Genomic DNA, 19,236 nt, shown 5'->3' with positions numbered 1-19,236 from the left:
CCTGGCTTCTGGCTTGCCCTCCCCAGGTCCGTGGAGAACTGCTCCGGGAGCGTGTGCAGCAACTGGAGGCCCAGGAGGCCCGCTTTGCCGAGTCCCTTGTCTCCCTGCAGTTCCAGAAGGCGGCCAGGATGGCCACCACCCTGTGGGCGTACACCGCCCTCCTGAGCATCCAGGACCTGCTCCTGGAGGAGCTGAGCGAGTCGGAGACCCTGACGAAGTTGGCCTGTGAGCAGATCCTGGGGTCCCACAGCCCGGTGAGTGCGGGGCTTGGGGCTGGGGAAGGAAGAGGAATGGAGCCTGCACCGCATCTCCGGGTTCCTGGGTTTATCCTGGTACACTCTCCAGTGTCAGGTGGGACCTGTCCTGCTCCGTCTAAAGTGCAGGGTCACAGGGAGGACTGAATGAGGTGACTTCCAGCTCAAGCCTGCTGGATTTCATTGCCCCCAAGAAGGAAATCTTTTGAATTTTAACATTTTGAACATAGCCGAGACAGGAGCACATCTTAAATCAACAACCCCAGGACAGTCCTTCTTAGAGCTGTAAAAACAGCATGGCTTTCTGTTAGTGGTGCCTTAGATATGGTGAAATACTGAATTGCTGTTTATCTTTATAATTACCTTTATTACCACTCTTCCTACACACTGCATTTTTTTTGTCAAGGTATGAGAGCTCTAGTCCTAAAACAAAAGCGATGGTTTCAACTCTTTGAGGACTAATCTTAGGTCCTCGATGAGTTGATTGTAGAACTTCGTATGTTATTATAATTCCTCTAGAGAAGAAAGGAACCCTCGCTTACTGGTGCCAAGTGCATACAGGCAAGCACGAACAGGCTGTGATCGGACACGCTCTCGTGTAAGCATTAATCATTCTTTTTTTTTTTTTAAAGATTTTATTTATTTACTGGACAGAGAGATCACAAGTAGAGAGGCAGGCAGAGAGAGAGGAGGAAGCAGGATCCCTGCTGAGCAGAAAGCCTGATGCAGGGCTCAATCCCAGCACCCTGGGATCATGACCCGAGCCGAAGGCAGAGGCTTAACCCGCTGAGCCACCCAGGCACTCCAGCATTAATCATTCTTTTTTATTATTATTATTCTTTTTTTAAAAAAATTATTTTTTATTTATTTTCAGCATAACAGTATTCATTGTTTTTGCACCACACCCAGGGCTCCATGCAATCCGTGCCCTCTATAATACCCACCACCTGGTTCCCCCAACCTCCCACCCCCCCACCACTTCAAACCCCTCAGATTGTTTTTTAGAGTCCATAGTCTCTCATGATTCATCTCCCCTTCCAATTTCCCCCAACTCCCTTCTCCTAACTCCCCATGTCCTCCATGCTATTTGTTACGCTCCACAAATAAGTGAAACCATATGAAAATTGACTCTCTCTGCTTGACTTATTTCACTCAGCATAATCTCTTCCAGTCCCGTCCATGTTGCTACAAAAGTTGGGCATTCATCCTTTCTGATGGAGGCATAATACTCCATAGTGTATATGGACCACATCTTCCTTATCCATTCATCCGTTGAAGGGCATCTTTCACAGTTTGGCGACTGTGGCCATTGCTGCTATAAACATTGGGGTACAGATGGCCCTTCTTTTCACTACATCTGTATCTTAGGGGTAAATACCCAGTAGTGCAATTGCAGGGTCATAGGGAAGCTCTATTTTTAATTTCTTGAGGAATCTCCACACTGTTCTCCAAAGAGGCTGCACCAACTTGCATTCCCACCAACAGTGTAAGAAGGTTCCCCTTTCTCCACATCCTCTCCAACACATGTTGTTTCCTGTCTTGCTAATTTTGGCCATTCTAACTTGTGTAAGGTGATATCACAATGTAGTTTTAATTTGAATCTCTCTGATGGCTAGTGATGATGAACATTTTTTCACGTGTCTGATAGCCATTAATCACGTCTCAAAATGACCCTTTAAGCACGACTGATTGTAAGTGGCGATCTTATGCTGCTCTACTTTTATGCTCTCTGTCACTCATTATAGTACTTAATTATAGAGCTGGGTTGTGATGTGGGTACTGGTTGGATGTTCAGTTCTCGGGGAGAGAAATTGAGATCCATGCAGGTGACCCGTCAGGTTCTTTGTGACGTCCACGAGGCTGATAAATGCCAGGGGCAGAATGTAGTCTGCTTCTGACTTCAGCCTACAAGGTCACGCTCATGGCCTCTTGCCATTGATCTTGCCAGTGGGGGTTCCTGTCTTACCTTTTTGAAAGTCATGAAGAGTCCTGAATTGTTTTTTCCATAAACATTATGCACCCCGCATTAGGTCAGATGTTCCTTAAGGAAAGAAAGAAGTGGAAATGTTGGCATTCCCGCTCAAAACATTCAGATGCTGGAAAAATAACAATAAACCTACATCTTAATGTTTTGTGAGTTCACAAGAGAATGTGGAAAATTCCCAAAAGCCAAGGATATCCCAGGGAAAGCAAATCCAAAGACTCAGATCTTGGGGCAAAGACTGAAATCTGCAACCCAGGGATTTGGGGTTCATTTGGGGGAAAAGGAGATATGGTTTAGGGTGTCCTGAGGAAGTAGAACAACCAGTGAGGGGATGAGAGGAGAAAGCCACCTGCTGTCAAAGGAGTCACCTTGGATAGGGAAATCTGTTCTTTTCCGGCCCTGCTCCAGAGGGCTGGGGGGAGTGGAGAGGGGAGTCTCCTCTGTGAATTTTTTCTTTTTTAAGATTTTACTAATTTATTTGGCAGAAAGAGAGAGAGCACAGGCAGGGAGAGCAGCAGGCAGAGGGAAAGGGAGAAGCAAGCTCTCCACTGAGCAGGGAGCCTGATGCGGGACTCGATCCCAGGACCCTGGATCATGACCTGAGCTGAAAGCAGACGCTTAACCAACTCAGCCACCCAGGCATCCCTTCCCCGTGAATTTGTAGTCAAAGGCTTCTGCTGGTGTGAGGAAGGAATCCCAAAGTACTTTAGCTCTCCAGTCAGGAAATCTCCCAAGGCGATGAATCAAATTAAAATGGTTCTAGGATGGCTGACTACTGCAGTGCACGACCAAAGCAAAAGCAGATTCTCCCAGAGAAAAACAGTCTCAATCTGGGCAACCCAGGATTTTCACAGATGACCTTCAGTGAAATAGGAAGTCTCAATTAAAATCAGAAGTCCCCAAACACATGAGCGAAACAAGCTGTTGAATATATAGGAGAAACAAACGAAAAAACCCAACAGAGTAAAGTCCCTAAAGATGTTAGAAGTTCAGATCATCAGAATAGACTATAGAATAATGATTTATGAAATTATTTTTAAAATTAAAAGTAATACCAATATGACTTTAAAATTTTCATTCATGCGGAGAGCAGAGCGATTCTAAATTTGCATGTATGTAATAAAATATCCAAAATAGTGAAAGAAAACTTGACAGAACAGCAGGGAGATGATAAATCTGTCACAGTAGTAGGGGATTTCAGCACACCCCTCTTCCTGTGGTTGATCAGATGAGACATATTTAAAGATACTGATGAACTGATTAACCCATTAATCAACCTGTATTTACTGTCTACCCACAGAATATTACAGACAACAGTTAACAAATACATGTTCTTTTTGAGTTAAGGTTAAGGTTAAGGTATACAGTATTACTTGACCATCTTTTTGAAAAAGATTAACCTTGAATCCATTTAAGAAAAGATTGTTTCTCAAAGTCCATACTTCGAAAGTTTTAAAACTTACTCCTGAATAATTTGTTAGTCTAAGAAATGATAATGGAAATTTGCTTAAATGTAGAATAGAAAAATAATGTAAATACAACATATTAAAATGTGTGGGATTTGGCTAAAGCAGTTTTTTAGCCCTAAGGGAAATTTATGCCCTAAACTTATATTAAAGAAGAAAGGCCTATGATTAAGATCATATAAAAATCTAGAGGGGAACAATGACAAATGAATCTGAAGAAAGAAGGATGGAAGATGACATAAATAAAATAAGAAAAAGACTACCAGATACCAACCAAACAAAACCATGATAGAAAGGATCAGTAAAGTGAAAAGTTGAATTTGCTGAAAAAAAGTCCAGTAAAATACACAAAGTTCTGACACGAGTGACCATATGAAAAAGAGATAAGAGACCGGTAAATAATAAAAAGCAATGTAACTATACATGCACTAGAGTTTTGGAAAATAAAACAAGGAACAATTTCATGTGGATGAATTTGAAAACTGAAAGGAAATGGAAAAATTTCTGGAAAATTTGTCAAAAATGTCTCAAGTAGAAAAAGAGTCTGTGTATAGTCTTATTACCATGAGAGAAACTGATTCAGTAGTCAAGAAATCTTCTGACACACACAAAAAAGCATGTACCCTGATAGTTTTATAGGTGAATTCTAACAGACTTTTGCAACCTCATTTACACATTATTCCTGATGTTAGAAAAACATCACTGTGACCAAAACCAGATGTGAGTCATGAGAAAGAACAATTACAGTTCACCTGTACTTGTGAGCATAGATGTCGAATTCGTAAACAAAATATTACTAATATAATCCAGCCATCCATAAAATAATTAGTACAGCACGGCCAGGATGAGGTCTTCCCAGGAATGTAAGGTTGGTTTACTTCAAAATATCCATTTGCAAAGTTTGCCAGGCTAATAGATTAAAGAAGAAAAGAAAAAAAAACTCATATAATCATTTCTGTATAAACTGATCAAGTATGTTATCGAATTCTACACCCACGCAAGATGAAAACTTCTCAGCAAATTAATGACAGGAGGAAACCCGAAGTCTATAGCAAGTGTGAGTGAGAGGTGGTGGGCACGGGGGTGGGCCAGCCCTGAATTACAAGTGAAGGACTTGAGGAACAGGTCAAGGTCATCTATCAATGAGGGGCAGAGCTGGTGACATCCAGGTCATAGTTCATGTGCTACCCCTCAAGGGCCCTGGGCAACCCCTCAGCTCAGCCCTGAGACACCTCCTGGCTCTTTTTTCTTAAGACCCCCCCTGATTTCTGTCATCACCGGACGGTACGATGCTTACATTTGGAGTTTTATCTCACCGGCTTTTGGAGTAACATCAAAGCTTCCTTATTCTCGACTGGGTTTGGAAGAGTTATGTGCCCTGAACTGGAAGTGACTGCTCATAGGTCACGTGATGTAGTATCGAGTTGGTGGAAAGCCAGCCAGCGTTTCCTTGGTTTGCATTCGGAGGGAAGACCAGCCTGTTGTTTTGCTCCAGATACTAGACTTTCATTCCACAGTTTGATCATTCTGCGAAAGCAGCTTTCCCACTGTGAATGGTGTTTTAAGTCAAACATTCAGGGGAATTAAAAAAACATGAAATGAAATGCTTTGGAAGAAATGACTGGTAAAAGAACCGTACCGAGCACTTCTCCTTGGATGAAAGAGTTAGATTCCTCTTGTGAAATGGGAACATGGGCAAGACCTACCTAAATCACAGGACCAAGCAGCATGATGGGCAAATCTGCAGAGGACACACTTCCTCCTAGGAGATAAGGGGACCCCAGACCGACCTTACCCACTGCATCTGTCCTACAGCTTCAGTTGTCCTGGCCCGCCCCTCACCCCATTCCATGCCTGAACCTAGTGTCTTTTTCTGTTCTTCCTCTGGCTTATTGCCCACTTGCTGCTTGTCACCTAGTCTGTGGATTCTGCTGCTGGGACAAATCTAGATGTGAAAAAGAAAAAATAACACTAGTAGTAAGTTGCTCCCATTGATCTAACTCTCATTAATTCCAAAGCGTCATGGGAAGTGTTTGAACCTTCTGTCAAGCCCATGATACTTCGATACCCATTCTACAGATGATGGAGGGCGGCTCAGGAAGGTTACAGCATTGCACCAAGCTCCTGTCCCTGGAAAGCAGAGCTGGCACCTTCTCCTACAAAGCACGGCTCCTGTCCTCACATCAGTTTCTGCCTCCCTCTCTCTACACTGCAGCCCAAGGAGTCTCTCTGATAAACTGAAACGATCACTGGCAGCCCCACCCCCAGCTCTGGATTTAAAACCCTGTCCTTCACTACTCTTGGAGGCACCCCGCATTTCAACCCCCAGACCTTCTCGCTGCTCCTGAGCCCCTGTGTGATGTTCAGGCCTCCATTCCTCTGAATTACCTGCCTCACTTCTGCTTCACCCCTTTGCAAGCTCATATCCATAATCTAAGACAAGCCAAATGTGGCCTCTTCCATGAAGCCACTTATGATTCCCTCAGGCAGAGGTGGTCTCTTTCAGCTTTGTGCTCACACACCCTCCCTCCCGAATCTCTGCGATAGCAGGTGATAGCTATTACTGTCACTATAACTGTGAGGCTGTCGTCCACACTAGGCTGTAAGTTCCAGAGTCCAGGGGCTGTGTTTCATTCACCACGATCGCTTGTGCCCAATAAAAGTTCTGGAACTCTGTCAGTCTGTCTATCACCTTATCATCTATCTTTCTAACCATTCATTCAGCTGATACCTTCAGAGTGCTTACCAGCGACAGCAGAGCTGAGGGATGGGGCCAGGATCCAGAGAAACTGAAATCAGTCCTTAATGAGGCTCTCGTGCAGCTCTGGGGCTTCACAAATTTGACCAATACTGTCTGTGCCTCAGCCACCGTACCTATAGAATGCGATAATCAAACATTTCTGCCTTGTGCTGGATTGAGTCTAGTAGTACCTGCTAGCCGACATTATTATTATAAATAATCAAGATGATGATGCTGATCAGGACTGTTCTTCCTTGTGCGAGTCAGGCCCTGGGCTCCCTGCTGGGGAGAGGGGTGGACAGGCTAGCTGTGGTCCTGGGCTCCCTGCCCTCAACGGTAAAACTCCAGTGAGAAGAGTCCCAGAATCAGGTCTTGGATTCCACTTGTGCAAAGCAGCAGGTGGATGCCCAGGGTGCAGAAGGAGTTTGGAGAGAGGCTGGCCTCTGGGAGAACATGCCATCAGCAGCCACAACCTGCGGGACACATTCCTGCCTCATTTTCTGTTCCCAGCCAGGGTCTTGGAAAACACGTGTGATGTCTCTGTGCTCTACTCATGCTTTAGAGACACTGTGGGTTCAAGTCTGCCTTCTTTGCGCAGTGGCCAGGGCTGGCCAGCAAAATTGTGACTTCAATGAGTCGGGTCCACACTGGGCTCTGGGCATGCTGGCAGAACAACTGTCAGAAACTCATTAGCGCTGTTGGAAGTTCTGTGTTTGGTCATATTTGCATGTGGGATGCTGCCACGAGACAGATGGCCATAATTAGAAACGTCAGCATGTTAGAGGCCCTGCTCAGAAGCGTTCAAAGGCTTCCATGGCCCTGTGGGCAAAACCCAAATGCTCAGCACACAATGGCCCCAATTTCCCTCTCTGGCCCCCTTTTCTTCACGCTTGGTTCTTGAGCAGTGTTTCTGAGCTGTGGGGGGGCTTTGAGGACTTTGGGGACTTGAGGACTTAAGGACTTTGACAGTTTGATGTAAGCTTTGGCTCCTCGGCAGAAAGGCAGATTTTTCTGCAGTTATTTAGGAAGACGATGGACCACCATCTGCTCTGGAGCCCATCCGAAGCCCCTTAGAGGTAAACCCCAGCTCTATCCCTGACCCCACTTAAAGCCCTGGACTATCTGGTGACTAACAGGTCCAATGTGTCTGCATTTTATGAGGCTCAGGACCTTCCAACCTCCCCTTCCCCTTATCTACCCAAGCAGATTGTGGACAGCCTCTTGTAGCCATATTATCAGATTCTGGTGGCCCAAGAAGGCAGATTTCTTCTGCTCGGCCAATGAGAGGCAGAACAGTATGATAGTTAAGGACACAGACCCTGGCGTGAACTGGCCTGGCCTCAGATTCTGGCTTTGCCCCCTAAAACCTGCATAAGACAGCTTTTGCCTTAATCTCCTCCTCTGTAATGGGGAAAACAGACTGTGTATTCCTTGGGGTTGTTAAAAGGACTCAATGAGATTGATATATGTGAGCATTTAGAACAGTGCCCAGCGTGCTGTGGGGTCCCATCAGTGTCAATCATGCTGGTTGTGCCCTAGCACAGGCTTCCCCCCGAGATGGATGAATGTGTGCTGGTGCCTTACATAGATCAGCGAAGTGCGCCAGTTGCCGGGCATGGTGCTGAGCGCTGCAGACAGTGGGCTGGGGAGGCAGCCCTGCTCCCTGGAGCTCACACTCAAGTAGAAAGGTACGGGGCATCAGGCAGCTACGAAGATGGGTTAGTGTCTCAGTATGCTCGGGCTTCTGGAACAAAACACCGTAGCCTGGGAGCTGAAGCAACAATGGGTCTCTCCCTGTTCTGGAAGTCCAAGATCAAGGCATCAGGAGTCAGCTGCTGCTGAGAGCTTTCTTCCTGGCTTGCAGATGGCCACTTTCTTGTTGAGTCCTAACCTGGCAGAGAGTGGGGGCCCAGGTCTCTCTCTTCCACGTTTTATAAAGGACGCTAACCCCATCATGGGGCCCCACCTTTATGACCATGATCTAAACTCAATTGCCTCACTCAAAGCCCCACTCCCAAATCCCATCCCGGGGTGATGGCCTCAACATAGGAATTGGGAGGGGCTGCAGACATTCAGTCTGTGATGGGCACATACAGGGGAGGGCAAGTGGGCACCTTTGGAGATGGGTTCTGCCCCATCGCAGGACTTGAGGAGCCCTTCCTTGAGGAAATTCATGAGTTGGGGTTCAGAAGGAGACTCTGGAGTGGCCAGACAACCAGAGGAGGGCCCTGCAGGTGGTGGGAGCTGTATGCGCGAAGGCAGGGAGGCATGAGAGGTCACGGCATGACCTCCTTACGCTACTGGGCACAGCTAGATGAGGGAGGCAGGCAAGAGCAGATCGTGCCAGGCCCAAGAGGTGTGGTTTAATCTGAGGACCCCTTGCCCCTCTGTGCGCAGGAGCTCCAGGAGCTGGAGAGGAAGCTGGAAGACAAGCTGGCACAGCAGGAGGCGGCCCAGCTCCAGCGGGCCCTGGCAAGTCGACAGCAGTGGGCTGGGGACGGGCCTGGGCTTCTGGGCATGCCTGAAGACACGGATTCTGGAAGGCAGGTCTCTGCTGTCCTGCAGCAGGCCCTGAGCCAGGCCCGGAAGTTACTGGAGCGCCAGCAACAGAGGTGAGCCCAGTGCCCAGTGGTGGGCCCTGCAGGCCTGGGGTTCCCTGACTTCTCCGCTCAGCTGGATGCACCCCTGGCTGCCATGCCCCTGTCCAAGGCATCTCCCAGCGCTCAGACCCCCGCCACTGTCTTAGGCGTGCACTTCTTCCCTGGCTTCTGACTATACTTTGGTTTATTTTCTTTGTGAGATGATTGAGGTTTTCACTGAGCACATTTTTTAAGCTTTTAATTTTTAAATAGTTGTAGACTCCCAAGAAGGGACAAAGATAGTTCAGGGAAGGTCCCTGTGCCCTTCATCCTACTGTCCCTATGGTGACATCATATGGAATCCTGGCCCTTTATGCAAACACCCGTGCGGGCAGTGAATACAGACTTGAACTCAGATCTCACCGTGACCAGAATAGTTCAGACCCTGCTTTTGTAAAATTATGAAGCAGATTGAGCCCCTGTCTTTTGTTAAGGCTGTTCTTTGCATTCTTCCTAATTGACAGGTAGTCAGCCTTTGACCACGGCTTTAAGCACTCTTGGAAAACGTACTTTTTACAGCTTCCTGATTTTCCATTGTCAATAGAACGTTGACATGGAAAGGACAGGGTGCAAATGAGAGACGCCGTGTGATTCTGTTTTTGAAAACACACGTGCACAAACTAATTAGCAGCAGAGAGACCCAGTTGTAATGGGTGTGACTTGTGGGTGGTGAGTTTATGGGTTATTTTTAATGCATTTGATGATGCTTTCTTGGAAACACAACATCAGAATGAACTAATGGTATGAGAGGTTGAATGTGTGTGATCGGAGGGCACAGGGCCTGGAGATGCAGACCTGGTTTAATTACACCAGGATTTTCGGGCATATGACGCCCTCACATGCCTCCTGCCTCATGGAGGAAATTGCTCATGAGGAGAGCTTTTGACAGGAGTTTGAAGTTGTGTCAGCCAACAAGAACATGGGGTGGGCCTATCATTTCACCACATCTCTCACCTGAGGGACGGGGTAGGCAGACCCTGTCACGTGGAAGTCAGAAGGTCTGGGGGGACTCACCCCCCCCCTGCCGCTCCGTGGAGAGGTGCCACCAACCTGTGTGGCCAGAGCCATAACCAGGCTGGGTTCATGGTTCTGGGTCTGCTTCCACAGGGGGCACATGGTGGGCGAGGACCCCAGATCTGGTTCTTCTTGAGCATGATGACAAATATTGAAGAGTTTTCCAAGTAGGACCCCAGATGACCCAGCCAAGCCACAGAAATGCTCCCCACAGCTCCCACAAAACTTCTCCCTTCAAGGAACCCTCTGTCCTGGCAGGCCCCCGTAATACGATATTTGCAAACTGTTCTAGAGCAAGACGAGATATGCCTCTACTGGGCATCTCTTTCAATAGGTTTAAAAAATAATAATAATGTAGGTGAGATTTGTGTTATGTAAATAACTCGTTGGTCTTCTCCTGGATCACGTGACAACCGAAGTGGACTCACATAGATTTTGTGTGCACCCCAGTTGGAGGGAGGAGCGAGACCACAGCGTTGTGCTTGAGGATTTGCTGGAGAATGTGGAGTTCGACACCTTTGCGACCCTGTACAGCCAGGTGAGGACCCATTCGCCATGCCATGGGCCATGTCCTCCCCTGCAGCGCGGGCATAATGACAGTGGGACCCAGGGAGCTGCTGGGCGGATTGCGGACAAGTGTGCAGCACCAGGCCGGGAGGCAGAGGACATTCCCATCAGGCTCAGCAGCAGCAGCAGCTACAGTAATCGTGACTGCCCTGGTCAGCCTCTTTTCTGAGACTCGCCCGGCACCCAGACATGCTTCCTCTTCTCTGTTGGACACGAGTTTAACACGCACAGGGGAGGCTCCACCGAGAGCAAAGCTGGCCACTGAAACCAGGTCTCACTCTCTTAGATGTTCTAGCCATTCCGTTTCAGGCTCCTGCTCCCTCCCTTTAAAGCAAGATACTTCCTCATCGCTGCACGAATAAAATGGGAAGGGGGTGCCCCTTGAGAAATGAACAGCACTAGCCCAGCGAGTCAGGGAGTTTCCCTGTGCTGTGGGAGAGGCTGGGACCCCATCCCCATTCCTCACTGAACTCCTCCGTTACCCCCCTTCAGACTCCAGAATGACCGACCGTTTGTAGATAAGATGGAGTGCCCTTGACTTCAAAGACCCTGACATCCTCTGAAGAGGTTTTGTTCATGAATAAATATTCACTGTGCTTCTAGTAAGCAGCAAGGACTGTCTTGGGCACTGGGATTTCAGCAGTAAATATGAGATAAAGCCCGTGCCCTCAGGAGCTGATAGTCTAGTGGGGAGAGCAGGCAATCAGCAAAATAAATATATAACCTGAATAGTATTTGATGTGCATTACAATCTCATTTTTATAGTTATGTCCGTCTGTCCATCCATCCACCTACCTGTCCGTCCATCTAGCCATCCATCCATCTATTCCCCATCCACCCATCCACCTGTCCATCCATCATCCATCCATCCATCCATCCATCCACATATATGTCTAGAAAGATGGTTGGAATAATGCTTGCCTAATATTACTGATAATCACTTCTGGATAAAGGCATTTGGAATAATTATTTTAACATTCATCTTTGTGTTTTTCTGCATCGCTTAAATTCCTTAAAATAAACCACATTTCTTAAAAACAAAGCTGAGGATGAAACATGCCGAGAACACACAAACAACAGAAATCCACGCAGGAAGGAGGAAAAGGGTCCTTGTATGGAGGGAGGCAGGAGCAGGCACAGGAAGAAGGCAGGGCCATGTGACTGTGATGGAGGCAGAGGCTGGAGGGACGCACTTTGAAGATGCAGGAAAGGTCATGAGCCCAGGCAGGCAGATGGCTGCTAGAAGCTGGAAGAGGCAGGAAGACATATTCCCCAGAGCCTGAGTGGGAACTAGCCTTGATCACCCTGACTTTAGCCCAGTGGACGTGACTTCAGACTTTTGTCCCCCAGACTGCGAGAGAAGAAAGTATATTCTGACCAGCTATGTCTCACCAGTGTGGGACCATTCCACACGTGGCAGCTCATTCTGTTCTCATGGAAGCCTCTGCTGTAGGTGGTATAGGTACCCCACTTTACAAATAAGGAAGCTGAGCACAGAGAGAAAGAAAGGCGTTGCCCCAGGACACACAGTGTCCTTTCAGTGCAGTGGGGCTGGAGGCCAACCCAGACTCCTCAGATGGAAGAACCTATTCTCTCTTTTAACCTCTTATTTTGAAACACTTTTAGACTCCCAGTAAGTTACAAAGCTAGCATAGAGAATTCTGGCACCCCGTGTTTCACTCAGTTTCCCCCAATGGTGTCTCTTACAAAGGGCTAGCACTACATGCTATATATATGACTATATATATGACACTGGTTACAAAACATGTGCATGGTTCTGTGTCCATTTCACGTATGGATTCACGTGTTGGAATCTTCAGGCACCACGGCAAGATACAGACTGTTCCATTTGCACAAAGACCTGTCTTGGGCCACCCCTTTGCAGGCGTACCCACTCCTCTCCCATCCCTGACCCCTGGCAACCGCGACACTCTTCGGGTCTGCATCTCGCCAGTTCAGGAAAGAAGAACATGTGAACTCTGATAGGATGTGATCTGGGGGGACAGGCTCTTTCCACGCGGCATCCATCCAGGTGTGCCCTGTAGCCTAGTGTCCTCAACCATCTGCTGGCCTGGGGGACATTCCAGATGTTTGCTGAGCTACACTGTTCGATCTGAGTCGTATTGCCTCATGGTGCACAGGGCAGGAGAGGACAAGCCTCACCCACTGTCCCTGCTGCTGGCCCCGAAGTGCAGCCCTGGTGTATGAGTTGAGAGCAGTCGGGAGCACAGATGAAGTTTCTGGATGCATCGCAGTGAGCCAGGGTTGCTGACCACATAGGTTTTACTTGACAGCTCTGTGTACTGGGGGACATTTTTTCCAGACCGAGCTGCTAAAATATTTACTTCCGTGGGTCAAAACATCCTAAGACTGTCGTCCGTTAAAGCATGGTGTTCATCAAGGTCAGAGCAGTGAGCTCATGAGCTTCCCATTAACTCCTCTAGGAGCTGAGACTGGCATCGTACCTGTCCAGGCTGGCCATGGTGCCCGGGGGCACGCTGCGCCGTCTCCTGAGCGTGGCTCTGCCCACGGCCTCACAGTCCGAGCTCCTGGCCGCGCTGGATCCGGGCAGCCAGAAGCATCCAGACCACATGGTAGAGAACAATGGTGGTGGGGAGCCTGCTGACCTGGGCAGAAGGAGGTAAGTGTGCCATCCTGGCTACTCTTGGAAACCAGTTGAGTGTGATTCCAGGAAGGGAATTTGTGGAGGGAGGAAGTGGGACCCCTGCAGCCCTGGGCACACGCACCTTCCCAGTCAGCACTTCATTGCTCCGGGAGCAAAGGACAGCCAGACCAGGGGCCAGGAACCCTTGATAAATCATGGGAGGCCTGATTATTTTGTCCTGATTTTTATCTTCATCACCGATTTATTTTTCAAGTGGAATCTTCAGAAAATCTTTTGACATACTAGATGCTGGCTAACTGAACATAATGATGAAAAATAAATTAATTGAAAAAAAAGAAAGAAGGTTTGGCTGTGTGAAGAAAGAGAAATCAAAATAAAAACCTTTGACTACCTTAAAAATAAAAAGAAAGAAAGAAACGTTTCCCCTGCCGTAAATGCCATACACACGTTAAAGGAAGTGTAAAAAATACATACAAGGAAAAAGAAGAAAAAGAAATGTCCTGGTTCCACTACCTGGAGAAAATGGCTGAGAGCATTTTCTTACAGTTCTTTGTCCAGAATGTGTTTCCTTGCTGGGCTTTATCAATGCGTTTGGGGTGTGTCTGTGTCTCTTTGTGCATAGTAATCCCAGCATATACCCTGCTCCACAGAACCTTACAGCACAGGGAGTTCCTTTTTTCCTTCTGATTCTTGTCCATGTGCAGACGTCATTCTATGCAATAATTATCACACCATTTAGACTGTATTCTCTGCTGTAATCTCATTCATTTAAAATTCATACTTTTCACAGTTATGGAAACCTCTTCCTAGTCCTCTTGTTAACAGCTGTGTAATATTTCACGGAGGTGTGTAGCATAGTGAATGCAAAAGTTATCCTCTGACTGGATGTTTAGTTTGGATTCATTTTTTTCCTTAATCATGGATAAGGCTGCCTCGAAAATTTGCTTTAAGAGCCGATTCCAGGCATGAATTTGGTCATCAAAGTCTCTTAATAAGGAAAGGCAGGAAGCCGAGTTTGGAGTGAGGGGGTGTGGGAGCCGCAAGAGGGCCACTTAAGAGTAGAGTCTGTGGGGGACGAGGTAGCAAGAAAAGCCACGGCTACACCTGAAAAGAGTGCTGAACACCCGGTGGTGAAGCCGGCCTCCTCCCCCAGGGCCCATGAGTCCGCCGAAGTGTCACAACTGTACTCACAGGTGTGGATGTACATGATTTTCCTGAGAAAGGGGGCCGTGTCTTTTTATCAGGGTCATAAAGGGTCCCTGACTCAAAAAGGTAAGAAGCACTGCTAAGGGGGGAAGAGTAGGGTTGCGTGTGAAGCAGGGTGGGACTGTGGGAACAACGGCTGTGGGTCCACAGGGTGTGGTCAGAGGGCTAAGCATGGGTGTGGGCAGGTTTGGGTGAGTGTGGTCAGGGGAGGAGTATAAACATGATGAGGACTGGGTTCGTGCTATTGGAGGGCTGGGCGCGTGTGGGCGTGGTCAGGACTGGGTGTGGGTGTGGTCAGAGGGCTTGGCGTGGGTGTGGTCAGGGCTGGGCAGGTATCAGAGGGCTGGGTGTGGGCGTGGTCAGAAGGCTAGGCATGGGTGTGGTCAGAGATGGCAGGTATCGGGGGCTGGGTGTGGACATGGTCAGGGCTGGTTTTGGGGGTCGTTAGGGGGCAGGGTGTGGGCAGGGTTAGAGAGCTTCATGCCACTGGTTTCTCTTGGTGCACAGGCAGGTAGGGACACGCAGATATTGGGGGTGACCCTGAAGCAGGAATGTGGCCACCCATGAGGACCTTGTTTACTGGGCTGTGCCTTCATCCAGTAGTGTTTGGGAGGCTGGTGAGCAAAGATCTCTAATGGACAAGGCAAGAGAATCAGGGTGGCTGTCACCACGAGTACGGAGCACGTGCATGCCATTCCTTTGCCCCGCTTCATGGCCAACTGGACTGGATCAATTCTGGAGCGCCTCGGCCACTTGCCACCATCTCTGAGGGCAAGGCAATCACTACTCCTCTGTCCCAAACACCTCGTGTTTGGCCACAAGTTCGGGGTCTAGGGTTTCAAGCAATAAAATCTGCCTGACTAATCTCAGCACAAAAGAGTGTGTGAGGGAACTGTCAGAACTCAGGGAGAGCTGGATGCCCAGGTCCTGGGACGGGCAGGACCAGGAGAGTACAAAAGACATGCTCTCTGGGGTGCTGCCCTCAGAGGACCATCTTCTGTGCCCAAGAGTTCAGCTCCTGGGAGAGAAAGCTTGACTCAGCGTAGGAGGTCTGTCTCTACCACCGGCCAGACAGTGTGAACCAGCTTGGCCAGAGTAGAGCAGGACAGACAGGACTCTGGGTTCCACACTGTCCTTTACTGAATGGACCTGAGCCCAAGGCCCATGAACAACTACTTCCTCTTGCTCCCTACATGACACTGCAGTGTCCATTCCCCTATGGTGAAAGTCGCAGTCCTTCCCGAATAGCCTTAGGGTTCCTAGGCCAGCCTACCTTCCAATCTTCTGCTGTGCTATTTCAACTTTCTTAATATATTCATGAAATACTTCTGAACTCCTCCTGTGCCCACTGTTAGGCACAGTAGGCACTAGTGTGCGCAGGAGAGTAAGGGGCGTAGTGGACCCTCTGTCATTTAACACATAGATAACGTTCCTCCACACGTCCTCCCTCTGTGGGGATGCAGGGCTCACCTCAAGTGTCCCCACATCTACGCAGCCTTCTGCTATCTGACTGATGTCAGACTGACTGGGAATCCCTTGGGGGCAGAGATTTTATCTTGACCAAAGAAGGTGCTCGATCAGTGTGCCTGGAGGGAGAGACAGACCATGAAAACGAGTTCTTCCTATCAGTCCAAGGTCATGTTGAGGGATGGAGTACCATCATGCTTTTCAGGAAAAGTCTATTCTAGGAAATATTAAGACCCTTCCTTCTTGCCTCCAGGAAGCACCAGGGGTGGTGGCAAAACCTGGAAAGCCGACTGCGAGGAGAACTGATAAGCAGAGGACTGGAGAAGATGCTCTGGGCCCGAGAGAGGAAGGAGAGGTAACATTGGGCACCTGCTCGGGTGGGCCAGGCAGGAGGTCAGCCCTGCTGCCAGTGAGCAGGACGGGAGATGAAGGGCCATTCTAGGAACCTGGGAGAGGGTGACTGCAGCCATACCCACATTCCTTCCCCAAAGATCACCATCTTTGCTCACAGTGAGTTTAGGAGTTGAACATAAGCCTCTTGCTGTCAGCGGGAGAATGTCCTTTTATCATTTGTTACCACTTTACAACAGTGGCTGTTTTCAAATGGGTTGTTGTTAGAGGGAGAGTAAATCCTCATTGCTGTTTGGAGTTTATAGTTTACAAAGCCCTTTGCCTCCTACGACACTGAGCCTCACAGACATCCAGAAAGTAGGGATAGTAACCCTGGAGCTCAGGGAGGTCAGATGATGAGGCACCAAGCCTGCAGCTCGGAAGCCGGCAGCCATGCGGTTTGGGACCATCGAACTAACCCCTTTCTTGCCCTAGACTTGCAGGCCAGTGATCTTTCCACTCTGTCGAGCACTTTTCTCTTTTAGCTGTGGTTTCTGCACACCTGGAGGTCAGAGGGAGGTTGGGGGCGGGGTGGTGTTTGATTGCTACAGTTGACCAAGTTTTTTCCAGTGTTTCCCCCTAGAAAAGTGACGTCAGGTTGGCTCATAACAGGGTAGAAAGTGGTCATACCCAGCGAGTGCTCTGGAAATCCTCAATGTCCAAGCAGAGCGTGTATCCTGAGTCCTGCCCCTTCTACCATTTCTAAGCTGCAGGAAAGGAACTGAAACCAAGCTTCAACGAATGGTCCATATTAACAGTCCTAGAGGCATAATCGTCTGGATGTCAGACATTAGTCCCAAAGAGATTAAATCAGGATTTGGAGCCCAAATCAAGGCAATTAAATTCAAGCTGTATAAATGTGAGGTCCTCCAGGAAGGAGCAGAAGTTAGCTCCTCCAGATTGGGATGGGGAAGTGAAGGCACTCCCTGGCTGTAGGCCTGGGAGGTGAGTGGGTACAGAACAGGAGGAGTACAGGTCCCACCCCACTGGCACCCTCCACAGGCCTTTGCCCCACCGGGAGGCACATGGAGCTATGGCAGGAAGACAGACACTGAGTCACACTGAACTGGGTCGATTCTTTGCTCACATTCATCCCAGCTGCAAGGGTAAGAGGCCTTGGAGCCTCATGGTCCACATCTGCCCTGGAAGGGCCTGTGAGCCTGTCAATGACATCCAGCAGGTGACCCCCAGTGACAAGGCCTCATCATGTACTGCTTGGGCACTGAGAGAACCATAGCTTTTAGCTGGTGTAGGCCTCTTAGAAGTAGTCCTGGTCATTACCAAGAGCAACCATGGATTTAGGGGCTGGGCCATTCATGGACAGGACTCCAGCAATCCTTTTATGGGACATCCCCAGAGTGTCAATCTTCTGTTTCAAATGCAGTTGGCCTGACTTCTAACTCTTGCTTTGGAATCAGGTCTCATCAGCCTGCTTTGATATGAGACTCCCAGGCAATCATGTCCTAGGAAACGTTGAACCATTGGCTGGTGGGAAGGGAAACAGACAAATGCTCTGATCTGTAGTATTTCCCAGTGTTCGTGGTGTACCTGTTGCAACCAGAGCTGATTTCAAGCTAACCACAGGATGACAAGAGGCTTACAAAACTTCTGCAAAGTTAACAGTCATGAGTCAGTAAGAGTTGTCTATATATGCCACCTGCCATAGGCATGGCTCATTCAGGGGTGATCTGATGACCACAGTGTCTTTCATTAAAATGACACCTGGTTGAGGACCTAAGGACCCAAAGTGGGTTCTCCTGGAGAACTCCATCAGCACACTCAGGAGGGTAAGTTGCCAAATATGTCACATCTGGTCTTCTGTTCTTTCTTTAGTATATTAAAGAAGACATGCCCCCCCCTCAGAGAGAGGGTCGTATTCCCTGGAAAAGGAAGCTGGCCACACCTGTCCCTGGAGTCCATTGGAGAACTGGCTGCTATCCCCATTATAGGAGCAGAGACCATTGATTTATTAAGCACAGGCGAGAAGCTCTTTATATTCAGAAATCCAAAGGAGCCAGAGATCTCATTGCATGTCCCTCCCAAGAGAAGGAAGAAGAACTTTCTGAATGCCAAAAAGGCCACCTGGGCCTTAGGCATGGACTAGTCCCAAGGAAAGCTCCAGGGAATCTGAAGACAGAAAGACAGTTTTCTTTGTGGGGTGTGTGTGTGTGTGTGTGTGTGTGTGTGTAGTGTACAACTCATGGATATAAGTTACACATGCAGAAGACGCAGACACCCCCAACACCCACGACATTCAAGGATTCACTTTCATCTAGTCTCATGAATTTCCAGAGGGTCTGCTCTCCTCAGCATCATGAAGGACATGCTGAGACTCAGGAGCAACCTCGAACCCTTGTTGCCTTCAGACTCACCTCTCTGAGGGTCTGGGGGAGACTCTGGCCCCCAGTTCACACTCTACAATGTCTGGCAGCATATGGGTTGTGTGTCCAAGTGAGGCTCTTTGTTCCTGCATTTTATGTTTGCTACATATTCTATTTTTATCAAGGGAACTTTTGAAAATAAATGCATTTTATAAAAAGCTCTTCTCAGTGGCACTTGGTTTTCCTTTATGTAGTAACCATTTATTTTTAATTGCTTCTGTGCTTTGGCTCCACATTGTTGTGTTCAACAGAGACTTGCCCTCTATCATTCCAGGAAATGGGCCAGCCACGGAGGCATAGGCTCTCCAGCTCAAGTTAGAGTTATTTCCCCCTTTCATAAATGAGGAAATCCAAAGGCTTAAGAAGATGAGGTGATATGTGTAAGATAACAAAGCCAGTAAGTAGAAGAATCCAGGTTCATGCTCTTTTTAAAAATATTTATTGATTTATTTGAAAAAGAGACTGAGAGCACGAGCAGGGGGAGCGGCAGAAAGAGAGGGAG

The 19,236-nt window shown here is 48.2% G+C and overlaps 1 protein-coding gene across 4 annotated transcripts in view; it reads left to right on the top strand.

Moving 5' to 3' along the window:
* The window catches only part of EVC2 (EvC ciliary complex subunit 2), a 126,948-nt gene extending 108,053 nt beyond the window's left edge, over window positions 1-18,895 (top strand). For all 4 annotated transcript variants that reach the window (XM_044226228.1, XM_044226227.1, XM_044226226.1 and 1 more), the window contains 6 exons: window positions 27-254; window positions 8,842-9,056; window positions 10,548-10,635; window positions 13,109-13,305; window positions 16,217-16,318; window positions 18,187-18,895. In XM_044226228.1, the coding sequence (XP_044082163.1) occupies window positions 27-254; window positions 8,842-9,056; window positions 10,548-10,635; window positions 13,109-13,305; window positions 16,217-16,318; window positions 18,187-18,457 (1,101 nt within the window). In that variant the 3' untranslated portion in view covers window positions 18,458-18,895. The remainder of the gene's footprint in view (window positions 1-26; window positions 255-8,841; window positions 9,057-10,547; window positions 10,636-13,108; window positions 13,306-16,216; window positions 16,319-18,186) is intronic.
* The last annotated feature ends 341 nt before the right edge of the window (window positions 18,896-19,236 follow it).

Source organism: Neovison vison, chromosome 11 (assembly GCF_020171115.1).
Source record: "Neovison vison isolate M4711 chromosome 11, ASM_NN_V1, whole genome shotgun sequence".
Classification (NCBI taxonomy): domain Eukaryota; kingdom Metazoa; phylum Chordata; class Mammalia; order Carnivora; family Mustelidae; genus Neogale; species Neogale vison.
This window is presented reverse-complemented; position numbering and strand designations above follow the sequence as displayed.